At 33.6% G+C, this 14664-nt stretch overlaps 3 protein-coding genes across 3 annotated transcripts in view; 2 read left to right on the top strand and 1 right to left on the bottom strand.

Annotated features, from left to right (window-relative positions):
• LOC133516135 (neuropeptide SIFamide receptor-like) overlaps positions 1 to 14664 on the top strand; it is a 153488-nt gene that overhangs the window by 84027 nt on the left and 54797 nt on the right. The window lies entirely within an intron of this gene.
• LOC133516107 (A-kinase anchor protein 14-like) lies at positions 6494 to 9193 on the bottom strand. The gene is made up of 2 exons (XM_061848839.1): positions 9059 to 9193; positions 6494 to 6998 (listed from the first exon to the last, which is right to left on the bottom strand). The coding sequence occupies exons 1-2, from the start codon at positions 9068 to 9070 to the stop codon at positions 6756 to 6758; spliced, it is 255 nt and encodes an 84-aa protein (XP_061704823.1). The 5' UTR covers positions 9071 to 9193; the 3' UTR covers positions 6494 to 6755.
• Positions 9547 to 14664, top strand: part of LOC133516105 (A-kinase anchor protein 14-like) — a 28150-nt gene continuing 23032 nt past the window's right edge. Inside the window, exon 1 of the mRNA XM_061848836.1 lies at positions 9547 to 11527. Coding sequence (XP_061704820.1) covers positions 11513 to 11527 — 15 coding nt within the window. The 5' untranslated portion in view covers positions 9547 to 11512. The remainder of the gene's footprint in view (positions 11528 to 14664) is intronic.

The following is a 14664-nucleotide window of genomic DNA, read 5'->3' as shown; positions in this document are numbered from 1 at the left end:
CACACTAATGTTGTTTATTGACTTTTGTGCAGTTATATTGTGACTGTTGAATCTAGACTGTTTTTATTATCTCGAGGAACCCTTGAACTACTTAGCCATTACGATGCCTACAGATAATCTAACAATAATCTAATTATACAGACCATTCTGCGACAATCTTGGCTTTTAGTACTTTTAGTAAAGTCTTGCTATCTCTTTACTTATAGCAAATACTGACAAACGTCATGCTCTACGAGCACACTTAAAAGTTACTACTGAACAAGGACACTTGACACTGGCAAAATCATCATAAATTTGATGGTGTCCATGTTGTAAAAGAAAAAGGTTATAATTATATACCTGTATATATTTTTTCATAAAAGTTACGAGTGTTTCTTAAAAATGAAAACGCAGCCCATGGGTGAAAATTGCTAAAATATACTGAATGCAACAATATCCGCCAAGGCTTCTCAATGGAACCTTGAATTACGAATCAACCGTAACAGCGACTTAAGCAATATACGCAGCCTCAAAAACGTGACAAAATTTCCTCTCATGGCCGTTCGTATCTATCGCCCTAAAAATTACAAACGATGTATCATGCAAATCTCTCGCGACCGCTTTAACATAATATGCCTTGCAATTTCCTGAGTCCTGACACGACAAATCTCGACTGCGTCCTTGGCTGCGTTCTGGCACATTATACAGAATAGGCATGTTATGAAATATCTGCATGACTTTCAGCTTGCGTAATGGTTAGGCTAATTTGGTTTATTTCGGCTGTAGTAACATTTGTCTTGTTGTTTGATGAGCTTCGTTGGTTGCTCGCTTTTGCAAAAATAAGTTCGTAATAAGGCTTTTTTTGCAATCATACATTCTTCTATGTCTCGGAGACCCAGCCGTATTGCAAACAGCACAGAAATTTGTTTTTTACAATTGTCAAACGAATGAAATAAATGTGCAATTTCTTTGGGCAAATATTTGTGGCCAATATCTAACGCAAAAGTACTAAATTGAATAAAATGAAATATTCCTAATCTCCCTAGTTCTTAGTTCTTGCTTCCCTTGCTATGGTAATATTACAGGTGTACTGCGACGTCGACATGACGAATGGGGTGCGGTACGTCTGACCTTGACTGAGATTGCTTCCCTGCCATTGTCTCGGGCGAGTATGTAAATCAAAATTTGAATTAATGGCAAACAATCGAAACGGGACGGCAGTTGAAATGTTCAAAGGACTTTGTTAACTGTTTGGACTTTGAACAAGTCCTTAATGGAATGCAATACCTACGCTAAAATGTATCTAAAATCAACAATTAAATTCTATACAGGTATGTATTGAGTGGGTCCACACCCGTACGTAATTGTTTTCGTCATACGTATGACACATTATACTCCTGAAATCAACAAGGTTGTATCGGCGGTTAAAAGTGTAAACCTGCTAAATCCATTTTTGAAATGTATATTTTAACTTTAATGTCTATAAAAATAGGTAAGTACACATTTCTCTGTTTTCAAGAATGGATTTGGCAGGTCTACACTCGTAACCGACGGTATGACATAAATAGTGTTCATCTTTAAAAAAACCCAAAGTTTCTCCTTTACAAAAAAACTTTAAATTTATTTTTAAAGAAACAGTAGTTTAGATTTGTTTCATAGAAATTCAACTGAGAAAATATTGAATTTTATTTTTATTACGCATTAAAATAAATAGCTTACATTGTTTCTAAAATTACATTAATTTTCATTAGAGTATCCTAAAAGCTTTCATAATTTCCTGAAGTGAATTGGCCTCAACAGTTACTACCAACCCAAGGACAAACCTTTTACTTAACAACAAAACACCTATTTACAGGAGATCTCATGTGCCTATGGTGCCGTTAGGGACTCTATATCTGTGCGAAGGTTTAAGGGAGCAATCTTTTAGTGAATTTGAATGTTTAGGACCAAGGACGAGGGTTAAATGCATAGCTTTTGCGATAAGTGTACCTATGATAGTAAGTATATGTTACGATTATTTGCTTTATGGCAATTTTTGGCGTACCAATATATTTTTTATATTTGATGTGATCATACTCGTAACAGTGTATGCCTACCTAAATATTTAAATAATTACTTCACTTAATTTTCTGTATTTTCTGTATTTGCGCAAATAAGGTAAAATGTTTTGCCGATTTGAAAGTGACTAAGTATCATTCATAATATTATATTATGATCATAAATGTCGATGAGCATCTAGGATAACTGCATATCTTGATTATCAATGGGTATATACTTAGCTGGACAGCGAGCTGCAAGATTGCATGGACACATTATGAATGCATTCATTCATAAAGTGACCATGGAGTTTTACGGCTGGGTGTACAATTATCAAAGGTATCGATTAATCAGTTAACTTACATAGTTCATATTTAATCTAATTTAAACTAATGAGAGACAGATTTAGATTTTAGATATTTATTCTCATAATATAAATTTACACTATAAATTATGCTAAACTAATCTCATAATTTATATTGTGATCGTCATTAATATTTACATAATATTATTTAATAAAATGGATAATATTCAAAACATGTCCTAAAAATAATATTAAATCTTATGTCAACAATTTTATCATTTATGTCAAAACAAAGTACGGGAATAAAATAACTAAGTCCAAGTATCTCCGAATAATCATCATGTTCTAAAATAAAAGCCGCCAAGTGCGAGTCGGACTCGCCCATGAAGGGTTCCGTACCATTTATGACGTATTAAAAAACTACTTACTAGATCTCGTTCAAACCAATTTTCCGTGGAAGTTTGCATGGTAATGTATATGCATGTTTGACGACCGGTTTGGCCTAGTGGGTAGTGGCCCTGCCTACGAAACTGATGGTCCCGGGTTCAAATCCTGGTAAGGGCATTTATTCGTGTGATGAGCATGGATATTGGTTCCTGAATCATGGGTGTTTTCTATGTATTTAAGTATTTATAAATATTTATATATTATATATATCGTTGTCTAAGTACCCTCAACACAAGCCTTATTGAGCTTACTGTGGGACTTAGTCAATTTGTGTAATAATGTCCTATAATATTTATTTATTATATCATAAATTTTTTTTAGATTTTTCATTCTGTCATTTTAGAAGTTACAGGGGGGGGGGGGGACACACATTTTTCCACTTTGGAAGTGTCTCTCGCGCAAACTATTCAGTTTAGATAAAAAATGATATTAGAAACCTAAATATCATTTTTGAAGACCTATCCATAGATACCCCACACGTATGATGAAAAAAGATTTTTTGAGTTTCAGTTCTAAGTATGGGGAACCCCCAAAATTTATTGTTTTTTTTTTCTATTTTTGTGTAAAAATCTTAATGCGGTTCATAGAATACATCTACTTACCAAGTTTGAACAGTATAGCTCTTATAGTTTCGGAAAAAAGTGGCTGTGACATAATCGGACAGATAGACGGACATGACGAATCTATAAGGGTTCCGTTTTTTGCCATTTGGCTTCGGAACCCTAAAAACTAGATACAAATTACAAAAAAAAAACAAAAAACGAGAATATGTCAAATTTACACAATTCAATTCAATTCTTACTAACATTAAATCAATTTTACATTTACAATCTGTTAAAATTTGAGTCAATTAATTTCTAAGAAACAAAACGAACCTTGATTGATTTATGTTTGTTGTGTAAGGGATGGGTTGTTCCTCTCGTCAAGTTAACAACCCCTTTTATACACCTGTCAGCACGAGCTGAAGTAAACTCTTAGATTGGAATAGTTTGATAATGGCATTTGTCTGCTCCAAGAGCGTGTAAATCTCGTCCTTGCCTGTATAAGAACTTTGTTTATCTACACAGGATGTGTGTTTATAGTAGCGCATATCGCGGGAGAATGGCAAAATAAAGCGCCGGTCTTTTATCGTCTAACGATGTCAGAACCTGACGTTTGGTCTTGTGGTTATTGTCACGGTTGCGTAACAATAATAGGCGCGTAGTTCGATAACTATACAAAATTTATAATTAATGTGAAGAACAAGGATCTCATTAGGCTTAACCTTTCATAATTATGTGTGTGTTCGTCAAATATGTGGGTTCAAACCTCAGTTGTGCTCACAGAAAACCGCCTAGGGGTTGGTCTGTGCTTGTGCTCAGCTCTACAAAGCAGAAAGAAATCGTTCTCGAAAAAATGCAAAAAGATGACTTAAAAATTAAGTGAGGATCCTTATCATACACTCAAGAGGTTAATTGTTAATTTAGACACATATCGAAACAGTTCATTTTATACAACTCGACGTTTAACAAGACTATAAACCTACCTAAGTACCAACAATTAGTAATTAAAAGGTAAGAACCGCTCAGTAAATTAAAATCGAATCGTTTCAACTACATAATTCTAATCGGGGCTACCCTTAAAATCCATGAATTAAATGTGTAGGTACGATCCTTTCCCAAAGGCCAGTAAATCCAAAGTTAATTCAACAATGCTTCGTTCACGTCACATTTAACCAAAGGACCAAGGTTGTCAAAAATGTGTGTTACGTGTAGGGGTGTATTTTTGCCCAACCCCTTGGGGCTCGTTATTCGCCCATAGTAATTATCCTTGAAGCTTCCCGGAGGAGCAGCGCTACGCAATGGGTCCCTTACGATTATGTGTCTTCTGGAAGGTCATGGGTATGGTTTTGTTTAAAATATTTAAATGTTGCGACTCGTGTATTAAACTATATTTTACGATTTTCTTGTTCTACTTACGTTAGTTTTTTTTTATAAATAAATATTGGACAATCTTACACAAATCTACTTACTCCCGCGGTAAGCTAAACAAGGCTTGCGTTGTGGGCACTAGTTTATGATATACATTGTAATACGAGTATATACATTTATAAACACAGAAAACATCCATAACTCAGGAACTAATATTCGCAATTAACACACAAATATGATTCGAATCCGGGACCTCCAGCTTCGTAGAACTATATACCTACGTACCTATATACTTGCCTCCGCCCGTGACTTCATCTGCGTAGAGGTTGTTAAAAACTTTCAAACCCATTTTCTCCCCCTTACGGTTTAAATTTCATAAAATCCTTTCTTAACCGAGTTGGACAGTATCATACTAATTATTGATTGAAAGGTGTCAGTATTTACTCGTAATTTTGAAAGCGAATGCATTATTATAATTATGTATTCTTATGACAATAATTTTACTATATCAACTAATATATACTAAGCGCTGGTGGCCTAGCGGTAAGAGCGTGCTTGCAATCCGGAGGTCGCGGGTTCAAACCCCGGCTCGTACCAATGAGTTTTTCGGAACTTATGTACGAAATATCATTTGATATTTACCAGTCGCTTTTCGGTGAAGGAAAACATCGTGAGGAAACCGGACTAATCCCAACAAGGCCTAGTTTACCCTCTGGGTTGGAAGGTCAGATGGCAGTCGCTTTCGTAAAAACTAGTGCCTATGCCAAATCTTGGGATTAGTTGTCAAGCGGACCCCAGGTTCCCATGAGCCGTGGCAAAATGCCGGGACAACGCGAGGAAGAAGAGAATAATTTTACTATATCACAGAGACTGAAAATTATTTTTAATTTATTAACAATTTTAATTTAATCCTAAATTAAACGTAATAAACAAATTTAAGTAACAAGTATTGTTACTTGGTTGACCCGAATTCAAAAGCTAATTTGTTATTTTTCATGTTTCAATACCTCGTATTTTATACTTTATTAGAAGAGTAGCTCGGTTTATGTGTAGACTGCCTATCCATAAACCTGGCCCTGAATCTGAACTGACAGCCTTGTTTGTAATACTATCAAGTTCACAATTTGTTGATATAAGACACAACTTAGGTACACAAAAGCGAAGTGAAGCCATGGAATTTTTATACATAATGTTTTTGTTGAGTGTTTGAAATGAAACTTCGATTAAAAATAACTATTAACACATATTTCATATTTTTTTAACAAAGCAACGTGAAAACAAATTAGAGCATCAATTATTAACTACAACGATAGGCGATGTGTTCTTTCTGAATAAGTACTTGATTTTTCTGTTATTCTATAATGACGACCTGGGAGCCGATTTTTGAATTTCGAGCGCTCGATTTCGTCACCCTAAAATCTGTGGAAAACGGTGAATTGATATTTTTGTAATACGAGCAATAGAAATTGGTAATCTAGTGGTATTAACTACTCGTTTTCAATTCTATTAGTAAAATTTAAAGGCCTAGAAGTGGAGATATAATGAAGGCAGCCACAAAAAATCGAGCGCTCGAAATTAAAAAATCGGGCCCCAGCCTGGCCTAATTTTGTTTGATTCATGGGTGTGTTATACGTACTAAAATATTTATATATTAGGTACATTTGTCCTTATCTACGTACCCAAAACACAAGCCTTTTGAACTTGTCTACTGTGAAGCTTATTCATTTTGTGTAATAATTCAAATAAAAATCGTCCTATTTTTGTTTATTATAAATTTAAATCATGGCTATCATACAATATAAAATTATAAAACAAATAAAAAAACAAGTCGATCATATTTAATTAAATAGAAGTTTTGCCCTCTTAAATCTTTATCTCACATTTGATCCGCTTTTAATTGACACCATTAAAACAATGCTTATTTGTAGTGTGTGTGTGCTACACAGAATAATACATTTATATAGTTAACATATCTTCATAATTAAATATTCCTTTTAATTTATCTAAGTTAACGAAACAAATGGTCTATCAACTGTATTAATTTTGAGCTATTTAATTCGGGTACTTCCTCCTTAAAATTAATGATGAACAGCGATGATGGGCGCATGGTGCCTGACAACTGGTACAACGGGTGCGGCGTGGACGACCGGGACGGGGTGGACCAGTGGCGCTGCATGCACGATAGGGTGCCCGTGGTGCACCACGGAGCTCGTGTGAGACACTGCCACGGGGTGGGCCACCACAGGGGCCACGTGAGCAACAGGGACCACGGGTGCGATCACGCCGGCTTGCGCAACCGCAATAAAGGCGACAATAAGCGTCTGAAAACGTTATCCATATTATACACATATATATAACCTATCGTACAAATTGCGAAATCAATTTGAAAACTCAAACGACATTTCGACAGATTTGAAAGCATTAACTCAGTAAAAAATGGACCCTTTAAATCATTTGTCATGTCGTCTACCAGATTAAAAATTTGTCCTTTATATTTGACTTACGGGTGTCAGAAAATTTTGAATCAAAATTGTTTTTTTACCCGAAGTATTTTTCACCAAATATTTTTGATTATTGAGAGATTATAAAATAAGACTTTATCGCAAATTGAGTCAATATATCCGATGCTGATAAAATAACAACAAAATAAATAATCATTATAAAGCTAACCTTATTTTTTTTTCTATGAATTTACTTGAATTTCGCTTTAATAACAATAAAATATTATTAGTTCGTCGTCTGGTAGCCACATTATAAGCCTTTCTGTGCGACTGGGTTGACTTGTGGAAATTTATCAATATTTATTTATTTAATTAGTTGAGAATCTACTTGTTCAGCGAATCTTCAAAAAAATCTTCAGCGTTTCTCGGTTACAATATTTCCATATTATGGACATATTGTAACCGACACATCCGACAAAATCGTTTAAGAATCTCCAGGCAAAAATGTCGGTTGTACTATTTCTGAGGTTTCCTCAAGTATTTTCTTATTTTTACTTATGCACATTTTTAGAGTATCTAAAAATAGTAACTATTCCCAAATTTTATAAGTTAATATCATAATTTGTCAATTTTATAGAGTCAAAACCTGTTTGCAAAACTTTGATTGGCTCTGCTGGAAAGTAGTCATTTTGCAGATCCGACAGTGTTACTTGGGACCGTCGATAATATGAACACTGAAATCGTACATTTTGACAATTACGGTAGCAATTTCTAGAAGTAAAACTGTATAAATTCATTATGAAGTTTAAGTAAATTTTCCCAAGAAAAGTAGGTACGTGAACAAATAACACGATTTTTCTGTTCTCTCCTGTAAACTTTAGAAATTCTTTTAGCGTTAATTAATGTGCTTCATAATGAAATTGATTATAACCCAGTGTAAGATGACCATAAATAATGAACATAAAATTTTAGGACTAGTATGTTTCGATTTAATCGTAACTATTTATGCTGTTACATCTAATTTTAAATGGCTTTAACGCTAAACACTTTTTATATCAAACCTAATCGTGATGAGTGGCGGAAGAAAGGGGAGGCCTTTGCCCAGCAGTGGGACACTAATTAGGCTATTAATATATATATATATATATATATATATATATATATATATATATTATGTTTCAATTTAACATTAAGTCAAAGTACGTACGCATGTAATATTTTACTTTTGAAATTGCAGAAAAATCCCACGATTTTTTAAAGTTTAAATCTCTTTTAGATTAGTCACATAGTAACAATTGAAACTGACAACTTACTATTGGACAATTAACGTTATTAAAGAAGGTATAATCCCCAAGAATCTTTTTTGATTGACAAAGCTTTATTATCTTATTTACTTTAAAAAAAATGTTATATTGCATTCACAATAAGTACATTTTCACTAACTTTGAAATACTCGTCTTATCAGCGAACCAAATTGTTTTGAAAATAAGTAATTACATTTCTAACTTGAGAGAAGTTTCACCTGAGTTTGTTATTGAAGAATTTGATATCTTCAAGGTCACTTGAAATTGTTATGGAAACGTTAAATGTACTGGAAAGGAACGCAAGAATAATTTTCAAAACGCTGTGTCTTCACAAGCGTATACTTCGTTTACATATTTAGCTACGCTTATTTTAAGATTCTTTGATTTAGAATTACTAAGTCCATGCATACAGATGGATAGAAATGCGACATTAAAGGTAAAAAATGAATATTATTTATTAAAACAAATAAATTACAAGTATTATATCTACATATTATTATTTTCCCATATTAAAATTCATATAACTATAATTGAGTTAATCGGTATGCTAGTAATTTTTTAACTATAACGAATGTTAATGTATGAAGATATTTTTTTGTGACCATCAAAACACATGCACATTAATTAATGTCTCACCAGTTTGAACATTGTTAGGTTGTTTGTAGCTTAGATCTTCTAATGGAGACTGGACGGGGTAGGCTAAGACCTGTCCTTTTATAGCGCCTTCATGTCCTACGGTCTAGGCTATGCATCTAGTTGTAATAAATCTTGTTCGTTTGGCAATATGCAACGTGAGCGCACAATTGTATAGTCTGGACGTTTAATAATGGTTAGTGTTTTCATATGGCTGATTAATGATTAAACTTATTTAGGTAAGTACATCATTTACCTCTAATTCATGATTAATTTCTAACATAATTAATTTCAGGCACCAACCGATGTTTATTGAGTATAACTTGAAGTAAATAGCAAAACAAGATAATTTGTTTCTGTTTGTTGCTTACCTGTGCACATAAATCGCTTGAAGAGAAAGTGCGGGTAAAATGTTGCCAAGACGAAACCATAAGGCTCGCACATTCAAAAAGTTATTAGATCTCATGATGTAGAGTTTCTACTACAAAATCTACACCTTCGTTACTACAAGAACTGTTGAATGGCATAATATAATGTAATAATTTTTCACCATACGACCATGTGAAGGTAGCGAAACGGCCAAGCCACATATTATGACCAAGGTGAATTAGAAGCTTGGCTCTACATGAGATCTGATAACTTTTTGGCACTGCGAGCCTTATGGTTTCGTGTTGGAAACATTTTACATGAAAATGTTTTTGGTAGGATTTCACTTCTTTTTATAAGTTGATTATGACAATCTACCGTCCACTAATTTAAAGGGTCGGAGGTGCTTTACAAAAAAAATGAAATTATTTATAAAAAGGATATCAGTTTTCAGATTTCTAGCATCAAAATTTGCGTGTCTCCTACAAACTTTCATTCTTTACTTTAAAAGGTTGGAGGGTATAAGTTCCAAGTTTAAGATTTTTTTTTGTTATTTGTATACTAATAGTTGCTTACATACCAAATTTCAGCTTTCTAGGGCTTGAAGAATTTAGATGATCAGACGATCACGATGTGAGTGAGTGATAAATCGGGGTTTATTAGATATCAATAAAATCTAAAGTATAAGAGCTATGCAATAGAAAATGTATATGTATAATAAGTACATTATTAATATTATATCCCGAGAATTTTGTATATCTGGTTTATACCAGATACCCAAGTTATGAGGGTTGAAAAACGACGAAGCGCTTAGGTAGGTAGTAGTACCCTTGCGCTTCGCTCGACTCGTCTTGACGGGGGTACTACTGTGCCACCAGATTTCCCAGTTCAGTTCAGCAGTCTTCAAGATGTCCCGAAAAAACCCAAGAATTAAGAACCCGCTCCTTCGAGATTTTGAAGTGGGCAAAAACGCACGAACCATTTTAAAACACTATTTCTATACATTTAATGCCACCGTATGAGTCAGGTTTCGAGCCACGATCAACGCTAAATAAATGTGTTTAAATTACCGATAATCAATGTTTATTTAGATTTGATCACTGAAAGCAGTTTATGTAGCTACCTATTTTCATACTTTTTGCTAGGTGTATACAGAACTCATCTCGAAGTTAGCCTTACCCGTATAGGTGGGAGTTTTCAGAAAATAGTGTACTTACCTAATTAGAGTGATTAGTTAAGAAAAGTTAATCGCTGTCAGTTTTGTGACGACAATGAAGCGTGAAATCTCCATGGCAATCAACTTTTTGCCTTTTTTATATCGTAATATCCTTTTTTTTATACTACGTCAGTGTCAAACAAGCATATGGCCCTCCTGATGGTAAACGGTTACCGTAGCCTATGGACGCCTGCAACTCTAGAGGTGTTCCATGTGCGTTGCCGACCCTAACACCCCGCACCCTCGTTGAGTATCGCTTATAGTTTATGAAATGAATACCAAAACCAAGTTTTTATTGAAATTTAATGCTTAATTATCGTCACAAAAGTAATTAAGTTTTCTTAACAAGCCACGCTAATTGGATACACTATTTTCTGAAAACTCCCAGTACAGTAACCTTATTAAATTCTCCTTCAATTTTAAGTCTGTTAAAAATAGCAACAATAGTGTGAAGTTATGTTCCAACGAAATTGAGAAAAATAAACTGCAAGTATACCTATTTGCAGTATTTAAATATTAATATTTCAAATGTATTGTATAGTATTCCAAATGTCTTTTAAAAATTACTAAATCCACGCAAAAAGTAAGCGTAAGAAAAAAATTATTTAAAAAACAGGCACTATATTATTTAACATTTCCTGTGATGTTTATTTATTTATAAGGTGATACCGGAACGTTAATTTCCAATGCGGATGGTGGGCACATATCGAGCGAGCAAGGTTATGCTAAACATCCGGCAAATGCTAGGCAATAAAGGCAATTAAATACATAAAGGCCGGTAGCTAACAAAATAGCAAAATGGGCTCATTTTATATTTTATGCAACACTTTTTTTTACGGATTTTGACGACCGGTCTGGCCTAGTGAGTGACACCGATGGTTCAAATCCTGGTAAGGGCATTTATTTCTGTGTTTCTAAGTTGTGGATATTGTCTATGTATAAAATTACTACTGTTGCCTGCGACTTTGTACGCGTAGATTTTTATGTTGGTTTTTGTATAATCTGCATTAAAATGGTGAAGCAAAACATAGCCATTGGATAATAAATTGTGCAGCAAAAGCAAAGAGAATTTAAAATAGACGTGGATTTTCAGAGAAAATTTTGTAGCCAGAGTAAACTTACTGCTATTAATTGACGTATGATTAAAATTTTATAACTCCTATATTTTTTAACAACCCTTAGCCAATGCCCGGTGAGATGGCGCCACTTTTGGATATTTAACAAATTTAACACATATTAGTGAAAGAATAAGGGTCAAAGTCTAATGGCGTTCTAAAAGTGTAAATCATGTGTCGACAAAATGGCAGTAAATTTACTGTGGCTACAAAGTTTTCTTTAACAATCAACCTCTATTTCAAATTAGATTTGGCAAAAGATAGCATTAAGGTAATTTGTTAATTTGACAACACGATACATTTGTCTGTCACAATGTGTTTCTACTCAGTTTCTAATTCGTCACTCAAAAGAATGTTCTCGATACAAATACTCTCAACCCAAAACGATAAAATATTTTTTTATTGTATTACAGTAGAATAACTTTTTTTGAAATAAAGTAGGTCCCTCGTTTAAAACAAAAATATTTTCCAGCCCATTTTATTAAATAAGAGATTTATTAATTAAGGGATGCATCTTCAATAACTCTGATATTACTCTTCCTGTTTTAAAATATATTGTGATTTTCAAAGAAGTTTTAGGTCCCTCACTCAAAATACTATTTGTGCCAGATACAAACTTGCAACCCTTTTATAACTCCTTAGAGAATACATTTTTACAATCGCTGGGAAATATCCCTTGTGTGCATTTCTAATATTATGTCTCTACGGAGTTTCCATTTCCTTGCTCAAAAATTTGAGGGATGAGTTTTCATAAATGCTGAAACCATTTTACTTGTTATCTAATTTAGTGTTTAATTACAAAGTTTCATATTCCTTAGTACAAAAATGTTGCTCCCAATACAAATTTCCACCCCTCTTTTAACTCCTCAGGGGAAGAATTTTGAATAATATTGAAATTACTTTTCTTGTATTCCACTTACATCTTGTCTTCTATTATATTAACATGGTCTATCAATAACGGATTTATTTCATCGTGTTGAGATACATAAAAGCAAATTGTCTGCTTGAAAGTTCTATTATTTTACCGTCAATGAAAAGTAGGCCCAATTTACCTCGGTCTACCCTAATATTACTATGAAAACTACCGTTAATATATTTTCATGCCATTCGCAAATATCCTCGTTTCTCATAATTAACGTACTACTAAGTGCTAGTAGTTTGCCATAATTACATTTTGCAAGCCATTAACCGTGAACTATCAGCACTTGAGAATAGGGTTACTGAACTTCACTCCATTACTATTTAATATCTGGGAGACCGAGCTTTGCTCGGAAAACATTTAAAAACTCAAAAATGCGCGTGTTGCCAGAGATAAGACCTAGCTAGATCGATTGCTAGCCCCCGAAAACCCCCAAATGGCCCTAATATTATCATCGAAATCATTAGAGACGTTTTCGGGATCCCCGAAATATATAAATATTTATATATAAAAAAAGAATTGCTCGTTTAAAGATATAAGATAGATTTATAACTTGTTAAAACAGATTTTTGAAGTTTAAACTGTATATTCTAACTGGTACTGTCAGGCCAAAATAAGAGTAGATATAAATTGGTGTGTTAATAATCTATATAAGTATGCATATAGTCGCTTATTACCCAAAGTAGGTACAAGCTTAGTTCATTTGAGGCTAGGCCAATCTGTATATGGTTTTTGTAGAAAACCGAATTACTTTTTATATCACTTAGGTAAACCATCTTTTACCACTGTCAAATACATTTTTAGTAACTTTACGTTTATCAAATGAATTCTTCTTTGTTATCTTCGATACTTAATAGTAGTTTATGTATAGTAACTACTACACATTAAAAGGTATTAAAATACACGAGTGTGGGCGAACGAACGAACAAAGTGAATTTCTTAAAAGGATCACACGAGTGTTTCAATGCCTAATTAAGTACAATTACATACACTATTTTATCTACACACATATTATAAACTTTCTATGATATATTCACTAACCCAAATCAGCCAACGTTGGGGCATCGTTGCTCTCTTGGCGGAACTCGCGGATATGTGGTGGCGTCACCGAAATATTTTTATCGCTCATTTTATACGAAACTTTTTCTATAGTTACTTTAAAAACGACAAAAATATTTTCATTTTATACTTAAAACGAATTAAAAGATAAACTGTACGTCAAATGTGGCGTGAGTAAACAAAGCGATAGCTGGTTTCCTTCTCATATTATATTACTCCCAGCACTGTGCTGCCCCACCAGACATGATGACAGCATTTTACTCTGCCAAACCAGATCGAACATGTGCTCGTATTTTATTTCGCGAGAATACGGTAAACAATTGAATACATCTTCAAATGGCGAGCCAGAAAAGATAGCTTGAACCTTTATTGTAATAATATACAGGATAATTCATGAGACGTGAGCAGAACCAACCCTATACACACAATAAATGTTAATGGATCGTTCACTAACATATTTAAGTGAAACAGTCACACATTTTTCCTTTATTAACCGAGTTCAAGATTTCAAAAGGAGGAGGTTATCAATCCGGTGTATGTTTTTTTTGTTCTTTTTTTTAATGTTTGTTACTTCATAACTTCGTCATTTCTGAACCGATTTTGAAAAATATTTTTTTGCTTGAATCTATATATATATATACAGATTGGTCCCGTTTTTGTCAACCATGAGGAATCGAGGGAACTCTTCAAATGTGAAGAGCATACATATAGTGGATTTAATATTTTCATCAATAGATCAAGCATTTACATTTAAAAAGTGATATTTGATGAAGTGGAACTGCTGATGATGATTAGAATGGAACTCTTCAACGACGCATAGTTCACGTTTAGCGATTTGTCCTCTTCGCTGTGTTTGTGAAGCAAATTAGATTTTTAAGACAAATTTTTGTCAAGTTTGAGTTCTGACGATGGGCTCCAAGAGGCATCGAGGGAA

This window comes from Cydia pomonella, chromosome 3, assembly GCF_033807575.1.
Source record: "Cydia pomonella isolate Wapato2018A chromosome 3, ilCydPomo1, whole genome shotgun sequence".
Classification (NCBI taxonomy): domain Eukaryota; kingdom Metazoa; phylum Arthropoda; class Insecta; order Lepidoptera; family Tortricidae; genus Cydia; species Cydia pomonella.
This window is presented reverse-complemented; position numbering and strand designations above follow the sequence as displayed.